General features: G+C 39.0%; 1 protein-coding gene across 2 annotated transcripts in view; it reads left to right on the top strand.

The window, feature by feature from the left end:
* The window catches only part of atad2b (ATPase family AAA domain containing 2B), a 132,359-nt gene that overhangs the window by 92,450 nt on the left and 25,910 nt on the right, over nt 1-13,999 (top strand). For both annotated transcript variants that reach the window (XM_087977413.1, XM_087977410.1), the window contains exons 21-22: nt 7,940-8,136; nt 13,317-13,476. In XM_087977413.1, the coding sequence (XP_087833539.1) occupies nt 7,940-8,136; nt 13,317-13,476 (357 nt within the window). The remainder of the gene's footprint in view (nt 1-7,939; nt 8,137-13,316; nt 13,477-13,999) is intronic.

Raw genomic sequence — 13,999 nt, 5'->3', positions numbered from 1 at the left:
TTGGTAGCCATGTAGTTTTATCACAAAATTTGGATGGATCAATTCAGATCAAAACTGGGTTATTTCCATTAAATATTCTACATAGTTTCAAAGGTGGAAAACCTTCCATTCGCTTCTTGAAATGCCAGCTCTGAACAAGTTGTTCAGGTCATGATAACACTAGAGCAGAGTACAAGGCAGCATGCCCTGGATTGGTTGTGTTGAATTGCAAAATGCTAAGTTTCATTTCCTGAATAGTTATCACAGGCTGATCTGTTTAGGGATACAACCATTAAAATACAGTGTTTTCCCATTTGGTTAGTCTTCATACCTCGGGCCTTTCACAAAATGTCCATCAGTCAATGCCATGTATTTTGTGCAATGGTGTCTTCAACTATGAGTTGACTCCTAAGATATTGCTGTTGAAAGACAGCTCTAGTTCCATCCATCAGGTAATCCTCAGTTTGGCAATGCTGTGTAGTCAGCGGTCTATGTTTTTTGTGCGTTTGGCTAAATTAGGACATCAAACAAATAGATGTTTAGCTCCAAGCAACCATGTCACTTTATAGCTAGTTATAATGGATTCTCTTTTTCATAAGTGTTCACAAATCACATATGGAATACGTTTTCTGTGTTACAACTGTTATCTTCATTCCAAATGCTGAACTGATTGCTAACTGTTCACAGTTGAAAGCACAGCATGTTTGGTCTTCTACTGACAATCTTTATGCCCACTCGTTTAAATATATTACTCCTTGGTTCTAGATGTGAGTTACTGGCCCTTGGTCTTTATGTATGACCTTTGACTCCCCATTCAGTTAATTGAAACAAACATTTTTTTAAATTTTGTTACCACACTTCAATTAAACTTTTTTAACCCAATCAGAAATGAAGGCAAACCAATTCCATGGTTCTCTGGAGTAAGAGACTGTTTACCCCCCCCCCCCCCCCCCCCAAAAAAGGAACAAATGTGCACACAGAAACAGGTAATGACCTTACAAAGAAAGGGTAGGAATGTTATCTGGTACAACAGGGATGGAAAGGCAGTTGAAATATACAGTTTTTGAGTCTTTGAGTTACAAGAATGAAAAGATCTTTGCCCAACTGTTTGCCGAGTATCTGTTTTGTACAATAACAGTGGGACTGCACATGTCCTGGAGTCTTCTGTGAATTATTGTTTCAAATTGCTTTTCACCAGGTGTTTTTGAGCATGAGAGAGAGAGAGAGATGGGTGGAGTGTGTCTTCCACGTTGTGTTCACAAATCAATTTTTCATTGTTTTTGCTCTGCTGCATAGAAGCAACAATCGATAAGGATCAATTTGTATATGACTGAGTCTGTTTATTGTCTTTTTTCCAAGCTGAATATTCTGTGGGCCATCTTGCATCTTATAAGAAGTGTAACTTGCAGAAAGATGTGAAAGCACTGGAGATACAGATATGACTTTTCGTGACCTCTTATAAGCATGCTGATTTTGGCTCAGACTGATGTTCATTGATCGCTTCATGAGTCTGGCTCAACCCTAGTCACATGACCATGGCAAACATTTTATGTCCATATTTGTTTTTCTTAAGGTCAATTTTGGTGCATGAAAATCTCAAACTATTAAAGTCAAATGATTGTTGAATTTGATAGTCCATTTTCAGTACAACTGTACCAGTCCTTCAGAGAATTTTGATACACATAAGATTGTTCAGTTAAAGGATGAACAGATCAAAACAGGTTGTCAATTGCATGTGTCTATCTGGGATTGCAAGTGTGTATTACATTTGAAATTTAGGGTGGTCTGTTTAGGTTTGATGTGGTTCAGAATTCTTTTATTAGATGTCATGTGGTGTTCGGCAGTGACTGTTTGTTTCCAAAGAAAAGAACCAAACAGTCTTCTGAGAAAATCAATGGGTTTATTATTATTGATTCTTCCCACTATAAAGGTGTTGGGAATTATCATTGGCCAGAGACTCAACTGGACTAGCCACAAAAAGTGACTACTTGAGTAGGTCAGTAGTTGGGTATTTTGTGATAAGTTGCACATCACTGGACACCAAAAGCCCTTCTCAATAGAAGTTAAGACGATGGTTGAATAATATGCACTTTTCAGGGTAAATGAAGCAACAACAGCATTTAAAGTGCTGACAGAAATCAGTGTATGAATAAATGAGTCACTATCTGATTGACAGGATGTGATGAGTAAGGTTCCACACCCATCTGTGTTGGGGCCTTAACCTTTTACAATTTACATTATTGACCTAGTTAAGGGCAATGAAGGAATAATAACTAAACTTGCAGACAGCATTAAGAGACAGTCAGAGTCATGGAGATGTACAGCATGGAAACAGACTCTTCTGTCCAACTTGACAATGCCGACCAGGCGTCCTAACCTAATCTAATGGCACATTTCCCTGTGAACCCTTCCTATTCGTATACCCATCTAGATGCCTATTAAAATGTTGTAATTGTACCAGCCTCCATCACTTCCTCTGGCAGCTCATTCCATACACGCAACACCCTCTGCGTAAAAACGTTGCCCCTTAGGTCCCTTTGGTTGGAAAGTATGTTGTGAAGATGATGTAAGGACATTGCAGATGGAGATAGATGAGATAAATGTATAAAATGTGGCTGGTAGAGAATAATATGAGAATTGTGGAGTTCGTTTGCTAATGGGATAATATCCATTACTCTGAGAGGAATTGAACAAAAAGGGAAGGTTGTTATTCTTCAATAATACAGGAAACTGATGAGATCACATCTCAAATACTGTGTGCAGGTTTGGTGTCCTTATTTAAGGAAGTATGTTCAGTGCACTGAAGATGCTTCAGAAGAAATTTACTGGGTTGTTACCTGGAATGAGTGGGTGTTCTCGATCAGGTAAGTTTGGACAGACTGAGTTTATTTTCACTGGAGTTTAGACGTTTGAAGGATAATTTGATTTAAGTGTATAACATCTTGAATGGCCTTGATGTGGATGTGGCAAGGATGTTTTCTCTTGTGTGTCAGTGTAGAACTAGGGGCACTGTTTTAAAATTAGGGGTCTTCCTTAAAGTATAGAGATTTTTTTCTGAGGGTAATGTGACTTTGGAAAGCTCTGCCTTGGAAGGCAAAAGAGGCAGGATCATTGAGTATTTTTTACACTGACATGCATAGATTGTTGTTAGGCAGTGAACTCTAGGATTATCAAGGGCACATGGAATACAGGGAGAACTAGCCATTTGTATACAGAACTGGCTCAAACGGTGGTGGTGGTGGAGGGTTGTTTTTCAGACTGGAGGCCTGTGACCAGTGGAGTGCCACAAGGATTGGTGCTGGGTCCTCTACTTTGTCATTTACATAAATGATTTGGATGCGAGCATAAGAGGTACAGTTAGTAAGTTTGCAGATGACACCAAAATAGGAGGTGTAGTGGACAGCGAAGAGGGTTACCTCAGATTACAACAGGATCTTGACCAGATGGGTCGATGGGCTGAGAAGTGGCAGATGGAGTTTAATTCAGATAAATGCGAGGTGCTGCATTTTGGGAAAGCAAATCTTAGCAAGACTTATACACTTTATGGTAAGGTCCTAGAGAGTGTTGCTGAACAAAGAGACCTTGGAGTGCAAGTTCATAGCTCCTTGAAGGTGGAGTCGCAAGTAAATAGGATAGTGAAGAAGTTGTTTGGTATGCCTTATTTTGTTGGTCAGAGTATTGAGTACAGGAGTTGGGAGGTCATGTTGCGGCTGTACAGGACATTGGTTAGGCCATTGTTAGAATATTGCGTGCAGTTCTGGTCTCCTTCCTATCGGAAGGATGTTGTGAAACTTGAAAGGGTTCAGAAAAGATTTACAAGGATGTTGCCAGGGTTGGAGAATTTGGGCTATAGGGAGAGGCTGAACAGGCTGGGGCTGTTTTCCCTGGAGTGTCGGAGGCTGAGGAGTGACCATATAGAGGTTTACAAAATTATGAGGGGCATGGATAGGGGTATATAGGCAAAGTCTTTTCCCTGAGGTCAGGGAGTCCAGAACTAGAGGGCATAGGTTTAGGGTAAGAGGGGAAAGGTATAAAAGAGACCTACGGGGCAACTTTTTCCACACAGGGTGGTACGTGTATGGAATGAGCTGCCAGAGGAAGTGGTAGAGGCTGGTACAATTGCAACATTTAAGAGGCATTTGGACGGGTATATGAATAGGAATGGTTTGGAGGGATATGGGCTGGGTGCTGGCAGGTGGGACTAGATTGGGTTGGGATATCTGGTCGACATGGACGGGTTGGACCGAAGGATCTGTTTCCATGCTGTACATCTCTATGACTCTAGATGGGAATGTGGAATCCCAAACACACACAGATCAGCTATGACTTTATTAAATGGTGGCGCAGCCTTGAGTTGAATGGCTTACTTCTCTAATTTTGTATTTTCGTAAGTACAGATTGTGACAGTCCAGAAAGAAGGCCATCTTCTTGTGGCAATTAAAAATTAGAAATTCATATTAAAAGTTACATTTTTGTGATGTACCAGTTATTTTAAAGACCACAGTTTGTCGTTTATCTCTAATTGCCCCTTAAATTGATGGTGGTGAGCTGTCTTCATTTGCTCCTACAGTACCTCTGATGTAGGTATACCCATAGTAATTATTAGGAAGAGGTTTCCAGCTTTTAATCCAGTGATACTGACAAAATGACAGTATAATTCAGTATCAGGTTTGTGTTTGGCTAAGAGGGGGAATTTGCAGATCACCATATTCTCATGTGTCCCTGACTCTTATCCTTCTAGATAAGCAAGGACGTGGGTTTGAAAGGTGCTGTCAGTGGTGGTGTGGTGAGGCGCTCAAGTGATTGTTTACCCAGTCATCATTATATGCTGATGGTGGAGGGAGTGAATGTTTTATTTTGGCAGATAAAGTTACAATGAACTGGGCGGCTTTGTCTTAGTATCCAACTTCTTGAGTGTTGTTGGATCTGAACTTATCCAGTCAAGTGGAAAGTATTCCATAACATTCCTGAGTTGTGCCAAATGGTGGACAGGCTTTGGGCCATTGCTCACTGCAAGATTCCTAACCTCTAAACTTGTTCTTGTAACTACAGTTAAGCCTAGTCAACTTTCTCGGTAACAGTAATTCCTAGGAAATTGATGGTGAAAGACTTGGCAATGATAATTTTGTTAAAAAGGTCAACAATGGTCATTCCTTGCCACTTGTATAGTGCAAATATTACTCACTACTTATCATCTCAAACCTGAATCTTGTCCTTATCTCGCAGCTTGCTACTTCAGTATCAAATGTGTTGCATATGGTACTGAATGCCCCAAATGCCAAGAAATATCTTGTAATGTTGTGATGGAGGGAAGATCATTGATGAAGAAATTGAAGATAGTTGGGCTTGAGATGCTATTCTAAAGAACTTTTATAATCTTGTCCTGCAGGTGAGATATTTCGTCTGCAACCATCTTCCAATTTTAATCTGATCAGTAGAGAAATTTTCCTCCGATTGCCATTGACTTAACTTTTGTTAGGGCTCCTTGTTGTCACGTTCTGTGAAATGTTGTCTTGCAGTCAATTGGCTGGGTTAGGTTTTTTCTGTGTAAAAGGGCACATTTCCGCATTATCTGGTAGATTCCAGTATGTGGTTGTACTGGAATGGAATGGCTAAGAAAATGAATACTTCTGGAGCATGATGCATCAGTACTGTAGCCAAGATCCATAGCTCTTGCAGGATACAGTGTCTTCAGCTATTTCGTGAAATCAAGTGGCATGGAATGAATTGGCATAAGATTTCCGTCTGTGATATTCTGACGTTAAGAGAAGGCTGAGAGGGCTTATTCACTTGGCATTTTTGGCTGCAGGTGGGTCTGAACTCTTCAGTCTTTTCTTTTGTGTGACTGTACTTGGCTCCCTCATTTTTGAGGAGTGAAATATATGGTGGAGCCATCTCTTCTGGTTTGCCATTGAATTATTTACCACTGTTCACGATTGAATGTAGCAAGATTTCAGAGCTTTAATCTGATGTGTTGCTTGTGGGATGGCTTATCTGTCCGCATCATACTGCATCCTGCTGTTTGGTATGCATATAATCCTGTTTCGCAGCTTCACTAGGTGACTGCTTCATTTTCAGGCATACCTCATGCTGCTGCCAACTTTTCTCCTGCTCTTCTCTTGGAAATAGGGTTGTTTCTGAAGCTTGATGATCGTGTTACAGTGAGAATATGTCAGATCACATGGTGCAGATTATGGTTGAAGATGGTCTTACTGCTGCTGATAACCAGTTTAGGGCTGCTAGATCAGTTCTGAATCTATTCTGTTTAGCAAAGTGGCAGTGTCACATAACAAGATATAGAGTAAGCACACAGATTGCATAGTGGTCAGTCTGACTAATACAGTCTTGCGCAGATGCAGCAAGACAGGTTGGTGAGAATGAAGTTAAGTAGGTTTTTAATCTTCATCCTCTCATCACTTCCTGCAGGTCTAGTCTGGCAGATATGTCAGCTATACGTGGCTTGGTAACTACTGATCAAAATAGAACCCTACGTATCTGGAAAAATAAAGGTGTCCCAGCAAGTAGTCAACCTTTTTAACCATCTTAGAATGCATGATAATTTTGATTTGTTATTTCCATACATTCTAACATTTGCAGTGTGGTCTGTTAAAGGCTGGATTTTTGTGGATTTTAACATAATGGCTTACTTGATAAGGGCATTACTTGGTAAAGCCCGGAGCTTTTCTCTGTGTCTGTATGAATTTCTGATTCATTTTACCTCTGGTTCCTAGTATTGCTGAATCCAGTTAAAAAAAATGCTACAATCTTGCTTGGAGGAACACACATTATTCACATACTACTTTGAAAGGTGGGAAGTTTTTTACGAACTTGGATTTTTATGATAATGAGCTTGTGCTTGACCTAACAAGGTACAATTAACCAGTATTTATGTATTGAGTCAAATTTATTAAGATGATGGGAAAATAGACAGTGAAGACAATACAGAAAACACAGAAATTTAGCAACGTTTTTAAGGCCCATATTGCCAACTCAGGCAACCCTTTTTGTGTTCTTGCAGTGATGTTACATTGAACTGTATCAGAAGATTTATGCCACAGAGGCCATGGCAATACTACTCCACAAAAGGCATTGTGTTTCCAACACTTATTGCTAATTCTGAGTGTCCTGTAGCTTATTAGGAAATAGTTTAAATTAACTTTTTCCATTTGTTTAAGATGAGGGTTATCAGGTGTTAATCCACCTCTGTAGCTAGACTAAACAAATATTCCCTGTCCGTCAGAAGTTATAATTGAATTCTGTGTCACAATTAAGTTTCCTTTTGAATTTGTATAATGTTACCTCCTGTTATCAATCAGACCGACTGTTGCTCAAAACCAATCACCTAATTCTCCAGAAATGCGAAGCAGTTAAGTAGAAAAAGTTTCCAATAGAATATCACCAATGTCTTTTCGTTTAAAAAAAGTTATTTTGTTATGCACAGCTAATGAACGAAGTCAGTTCGCAAACAAAACCCTTTTCAAAATACAGTTTTTGTTAAAGGTAGGTATCATACTCTGTTCAAACTACTGAGTTCAGTTTTTTTTTTGAAGCTTTATTTCTTCCCAGCCCTGATCCCTTAGCATCTAGATGATTAAAACAGACACAGTTGCATAACCTTCAGCATCTTTGGGTCACTTATGTCCAGTCTTACAAGCAGCTGCCCTAATTGTTACTTGTCCCATAAGAAAAGATTTGAGCAAAATTGTTTAAAAAGGTAGGTAAGGCAAAGTCATCAAATGTTACTTCAAACCAAGATAGTACCTCAAAAATTAGTCATTTCATCAAAATACTACAACTTATATTTCTAAATGTGGCATTTATTGTACAAGTATTTATTTTGAAAACAATCATTTAAGTATATAAATTTTCAAGAGGCGAGATGATAAGTCTTCAAACTGATATTTGGAAGAAATTTTATACAAATTAATTATGTTGTGCCATTTTGCTCTTTTTCTTTTAGCTTTACTTGCCTTGGAAGTCCTTCCACCAGCATTGCCTCCTGCACCGCGACAATTATCAGAGGAAGAAATAAAACGGATAGAAGAACAAGAGGAAAATACCTTTCGAGAACTTCGACTGTTTCTCAGGGATGTTACTAAAAGACTTGCCACTGACAAACGTTTTAGCATCTTTAGTAAGCCTGTGGATATTGAAGAGGTAAGTTACGGTACCTTTTAAAATTCGTTCACATTAATTTCATTTCCAGCTAATGTCAAAAGTTTCAGCTGAAGGGCTAATGATAGTGGGCTACACTATGACTTTCCAGTATCCCAAAGTCTGAATGTAGTGTGATGCAGTGAAGTACCATGTGAAACATGGTCATTCCATATTTGATTCCTAATCTCAAGGTGATTGTAGCTCAGGAATGATAGGCTATTGGGTAACAAAAAGGTACCGGATGAAGAAGATCATCAGGATTCCTGCTCCTAATCACGAGCATAATTCCTTATGGCTAACGACACTTGTGTGAATGTCAGGTACAGACAGAAATGAAATTGTTTGCATATCCATCTTGAATAACTTAGGAGTACAATTGACAGATTGCACATTGAGAGAAAACATCTTGAGTTCAGCTAGTGATAAAGGTGCAACTAATCGAATACAATTTTAAAAAGAGTCTGCTAAATGAAACTTCTAATATTACATCTGACTTCTAATATTACATCTGACTTGAAATCAAGCCCTGCTTTTCCCACAGTTGTCACAAAAGTTATCGATTTCATAAAGTTAGGCAAAATATCCCAATATTCCTGTGTTTTAAAACATGGCTGACAGAAAACACATGGCCATGTTTTTGCACTTAACAGATGTTACTATTTATTACAAATAAATGGACTGTAGCTATAGATAAACTGTTACAAACCATCAACATATAATTCTGCTAGTTAAAACTCTAAACCCCTTATAAAACTTTCCCTACACACATACACGTACAGACAAAAAGACATGGATGCCCTGGATGGCCAGAAAGACTGAGAAGGCAGATCAGTGGTCTCTGTTCACAGGACTTGATGGAATGGTCCGTTTGGTTTGTCAGGCTCTGCTGCTCATTGATTCTCCTTCAAGTAAATTGACTTGCATAGGACAACTGCTTCACATTTAATAATGTCTCTGACTTACTCGTTACGACCAAAAGCTTACGTAATTGATGAGGGAAAATAATTTTCTTCAAGCTTGAGGTGCTTTTATGGCAGAGGAAAGGACACTTGCTTCCTTTTTGGAAGTCTGATAGCTTCTGACCAAACATTGGCTCCCAGGTAGCTGAGCAGTTTGAGTGTGCCAATCTGATAGTTGTTCGCCGGCAGAAGCGATTTTGCCATTGACTCATGGAGCAGTCTCGATGGACCGAATGACCTGTTCTGCTTCTACATCTTTTTTATTATTTGGTCCTGGTCACTGCTGCACAGACACATTATCTACTTGTTGCCAGTTGAATCTTATTTCATACACATCCTCTCCACGGCTTTTAACGATCAGCTGTGTAAACAAGACTTGTAATGAGTCCCAGTATGTAGTAATCCTTTCCACAATCCTTTGTTTTTAAAACAGTCCTTTTACTATTTCCATAACTAAAAATGCAAAATGCAAGTGGCTTTACACTAAATTAGAAGTGAACATGTGAATATTGTAAAAGCTGACACAATGTGATGTATAATCCAAACAGAGATTTTCAAAGTAAAAATAAAAGTGTATAGCAATAGATCCCAAGTTGCATTAAGTCTGTACTCAAGGCCCTCTGTGGTAACAGGGTGGGAAAACTGCCTGTTAGTCTTCTGGCCCAGGACAGAGGCAGAAAGGTAACTAGCTGTCACATTCTGTCTGATAACCACCCCATTCCAACCACTACCATCACCAACAACAAACGTTGCGTTAAATTCCACGCCTGACATTTAGGTATGCAAGAGTGTTCAGTAGAACATTCTGAATGAATTTCTATTAACCTAATGCATAGTTATTAAGCGGTTAATCAATGACTAGAACTTGTTTTGGAAACAAGTGCTGATACAGGAGTGATGTGCTGTGCCTGAATCCGTTAGGAATAGTGACAGCTTGACAAATTGGATGGGTATTGCAGTTATTTAAACTAGTTGGTGGTTTGGGAATTGAAGATACAGGGAAGGAATTGTTGACAACAGATCACTGATGTTTGGTGATGCGGAAGCTCGAGACGTAGAAGAACCAGAGACCAGGTATTGTATAATTAATGAAGGATAGTGTATAATAAGATGCAAAAATAATTGCTGAAACCATTAGAAATGGAGATGTTAGAACTATCAGTTGCTATTTATACATGTGTTTATAGAAAATTGAAGATAATGAATATATGTTTGCTTGAGGCAGAAAGTGTGTTTAGAAAATTTACATGGGGTTACACCTGTGATGATCCTGAGAGAGTTGGCTGGTGACATAATGAAATTTTCTGGGGAAACATATGTAATGAAGAGGAGAATGAAGATAACTGGAGGAGTATCTTGAGGGCAACTTATCAACACAAGAAGGAAGAACTTTTTTCCAAGAATATATTGAGACAATAAGTGAGAACAGAAGAGATATTTGAATTCCTAATTTCCATAAGCCCATAGGAGCTGAGTTAGGCCATTCAGCCCATGGCTGGTATGTTTCTTCACCCTATTTTCCTGCCTCCTTTCCATAACCTTTGATCCCCCTACTAATCAAGAACCTATCTTAAATACGCTTTAAAACTTTGCCACAGAGGGCTGTGGAAGCTTCATTTCATATCACCAAAACCACACACTGCTCCAAAAAAAACCATTTTGTAGCCATTCCACAAATGCTTTTACTTGGGATTTGCTGCCAAAGATTTTCCTAGTACACTTGTATATTGAAGTCCCCCGTGATTATTGTAATAGTCTCTTTTCTATCTCGCTGATTTATTTTCTTCCCTACACCCTGACTACTGCTAAGAGGCTTATATGTAACTCCCATCAAGGTCTTTTTTCCCTTGCTCTACCTACACAGATTTTAGTTCTGATATTATTTCTTGCTTTCGATTTAATTTCATTTCTTACGAACAAGGCAACCCAGTCCCCGCCAGTCATTTCATTAGGACGTGTATGCTTGGATGTTTAGTTTCCAGCCCTGGTCCTTTTGCATCCACATCTGTATGATACCCACAGCATCCCACCTGCCAATTTCAATCTGTGCTACAAATTCATTTATCTTGTTTAATAGATTGTGCATATTTAAGTACAACAACCTCAGTTCTGTGTTGACTGTCATTCCTTCTCAAAGTTGTCATCTGCTGTGCTTGAAGTTAGATTTCTGACCTTTTCCATTCTCTGTTCTATTAATTGTTCTGGAAACTTTAATAACCTCTCCTGAGCCCGGTCTCCCCCCCCACCTTTATCTGGTTTACAGTCTTCATGACCTCAATTTACCTCAAATTGCAGCATCAGTTGTCTATTTTATTCCAAATGCTTTGTGCATTAAGATACAAAACCTTTAGGTTTGGTCTGTTGAGTTTCCCGACACTTGTCTGGTTCCTAGGTACAAAATGATATTCACACATTCTGAACCTTCCTCTTATGTCCATATAACAATCAAATCCATCACTAACTTCCAATCCAAAGTTATGCATTGCTTTTAATTTTCAAATGTTTCATGCAAACGAACACCCCGTCTCTAAAATGCTTTATTCAATCCTACTTAAGCAATTCACCAGGATTCTGATCCAGTATGATTCACATTGAGCCGGTCCCATCAGAACAGCTCTTCCTTCCTCAGTACTGGTTCAAATGTCCCATAAATTCTCCTACAACAATCTTTACCTCTTTAATTTTGTTAACCGTGTGTCAATTAGCTCATGGCTCAGTTTGTAATCTAGAGATTATCATTACTTTTTTAGTTCTGCTTTTTAATTTAGCCCCTAGCTGCTCAAATCCCTCAATGTCTTTCTACCTATGTCATGGTACCAAAATGCACTGAGTTCTTTTCCACTCCCGCTCCAAGTTCCCCTGCAGCCTAAATGAGATACCTTGAACCCGGGCACCTGGCAGGCACTATGGTTTTTGGAACGCTCAATCTGGCCACAAAGATCAGTGTATATTCCTCTGCCTATGTTATCCCTGATCACAAGTACATTTCTCTCTCCTCAAACCTTCCCCCCCCCTCCCTCCACTCTTTGCTCATGATGCTATCGTCAATTTGCTTATCATCCACACAGAGCAAGAATCTCCAACCTGTTGGGCAAGCTCAAGGGCTGAATGCCTCTACTTGCCTCCTTGGTAGTTACACCTTCCTATTCCTGACCGCTTACTGAATTCAAGCTAGTTAATCTAAGGAGTGTGACTGCCTCACGAAATGCAGCATCCAGGTAACTCTTCCCACTCCATGATGTCGCAGTGTTCAAAGCTCAGACTCCAGCTCATCAACTAAGCTTGAGTTCGTCAAGCAACCAACACTTGCTACTAATGTGGTCACTATGGACCACAATGGGGTCCACTAGCTCCCATATCATGCAGGTACAACACATCGTCTGGCTATGCATCTCCATTTTGTTTACTTAGTTTTTAATTTATTTCATTAAAAAATTCCTATTAATTTTTCAGTTTATAATCTTTAAAAAAAAATCTCCTATTTGCCATCAATCTGAAAGTAACCTGTAATAGTCAATTTAGCAGCTATTACCAACTCACGAGCTTATGTTTTTCCTGTACTATAACTCTGTTTTGAGCTGGACCCCAATCCTGGGCTTCAGGTTATCTTGTAAATAGAAAAAACTTATAGACTACAAGCCCAAATAAAACGAGCAAAAAGCAATTCTTCCTCTCTGCACCAAATTCCCACGCTGCCCACAAAATCCCTGAACTGTATACTCATGTTGTGTCTCACTCCGGATGTGATCTTCTCCTTCCTGACCATGCGAAACCATTCAGCCCATTCTCCTGATGATCTGCAATGCCACTTTTCCCCAAAATCCTTGTTTCCTTACTGTTTAAAAATCTGTCTATTTCAGCCTTGAATGTATTTGATAACCTCTGCCACCCTCTGCAGTAGTGAATGCCACAGATTCACTACCCTCTGAGAGAGGAGAAATTCCTTCTCCTCAGTATATTAAATATGCAACCTCTTATTGAGCGATTATGCCTTCAGGTCCTAGATTCTCTCACACCAGGAAACAACCTTTTAGCATCTACCTTGTCAAGCCCCCTAAGAGTTTTCTATAGAGTTACTTCTTGTTCTTCTGAACTTCAGCAACCATGAGCCACGCAAATGCAAAAAATTGCAATTACTCGAGCTAGTTAGAAACTTATGTATTTTCTCCTTTAATTAATAAAATCTCTGTGATCACACTTTATCTTTAAAAATATTTATAGGTTTCTGACTATTTGGAAGTCATCATACAACCAATGGATTTATCAACCATGATGATGAAAATTGACAACCACAAATATGAAACCGTGAAGGACTTCCTGGTAGATATTAACCTTATCTGCAGCAACGCTCTTGAGTATAATCCTGATAAGGTTCCTGGAGGTGAGATGAAAGTTAAAATGAGCACTTCAGTGATGGGTCACAAACAAACTAGCAAATCAAATTTTGCTTGCCTTAAAATTAAATTCTTTCTTGGATCATGTCTGAAAATGTGTTGAGCCCAGGTATAAGGGCACAGATGCTAGTCTTGTGCTTTTGTGAATTTGTTGATAAAAGTATTGAGTAGCCATAAAAGTATGGAAAGCAACAGTATCACAGTAAATTTACTCTTTGTGATCTAGGTTTATATCATTCTCACTGACGGGAGATATGTTTATTTCTCTTCTGACAGTAAAGTTGTTGCATTAAATTAATTTTCAATAGCCTAAAGTCCTTTTGAAGATATAATCAAAACATTGCTCATAAATTATCAGTTTTACAGAAAATGAGACTTGATGTCAAAGCTTTCCTTTTTGCATTATTGGGACAACATCATAAGAAGTGGAAATTTCAAAGAGAACAATCTACATTGCCTGAGAAAAGGGTATTTGATTGGGTGGCAAGTGGGCACTAATTGGATGAGATG

The sequence above is a fragment of the Chiloscyllium plagiosum genome, unplaced genomic scaffold (genome assembly GCF_037043375.1).
Source record: "Chiloscyllium plagiosum isolate Xiang-an unplaced genomic scaffold, Cpla_swu_hap1 HiC_scaffold_3, whole genome shotgun sequence".
NCBI classification, from domain to species: Eukaryota; Metazoa; Chordata; class Chondrichthyes; order Orectolobiformes; family Hemiscylliidae; genus Chiloscyllium; species Chiloscyllium plagiosum.
Note: the sequence above shows the minus strand (reverse complement) of the source record. Positions and strands in the feature narration are given on the sequence as shown.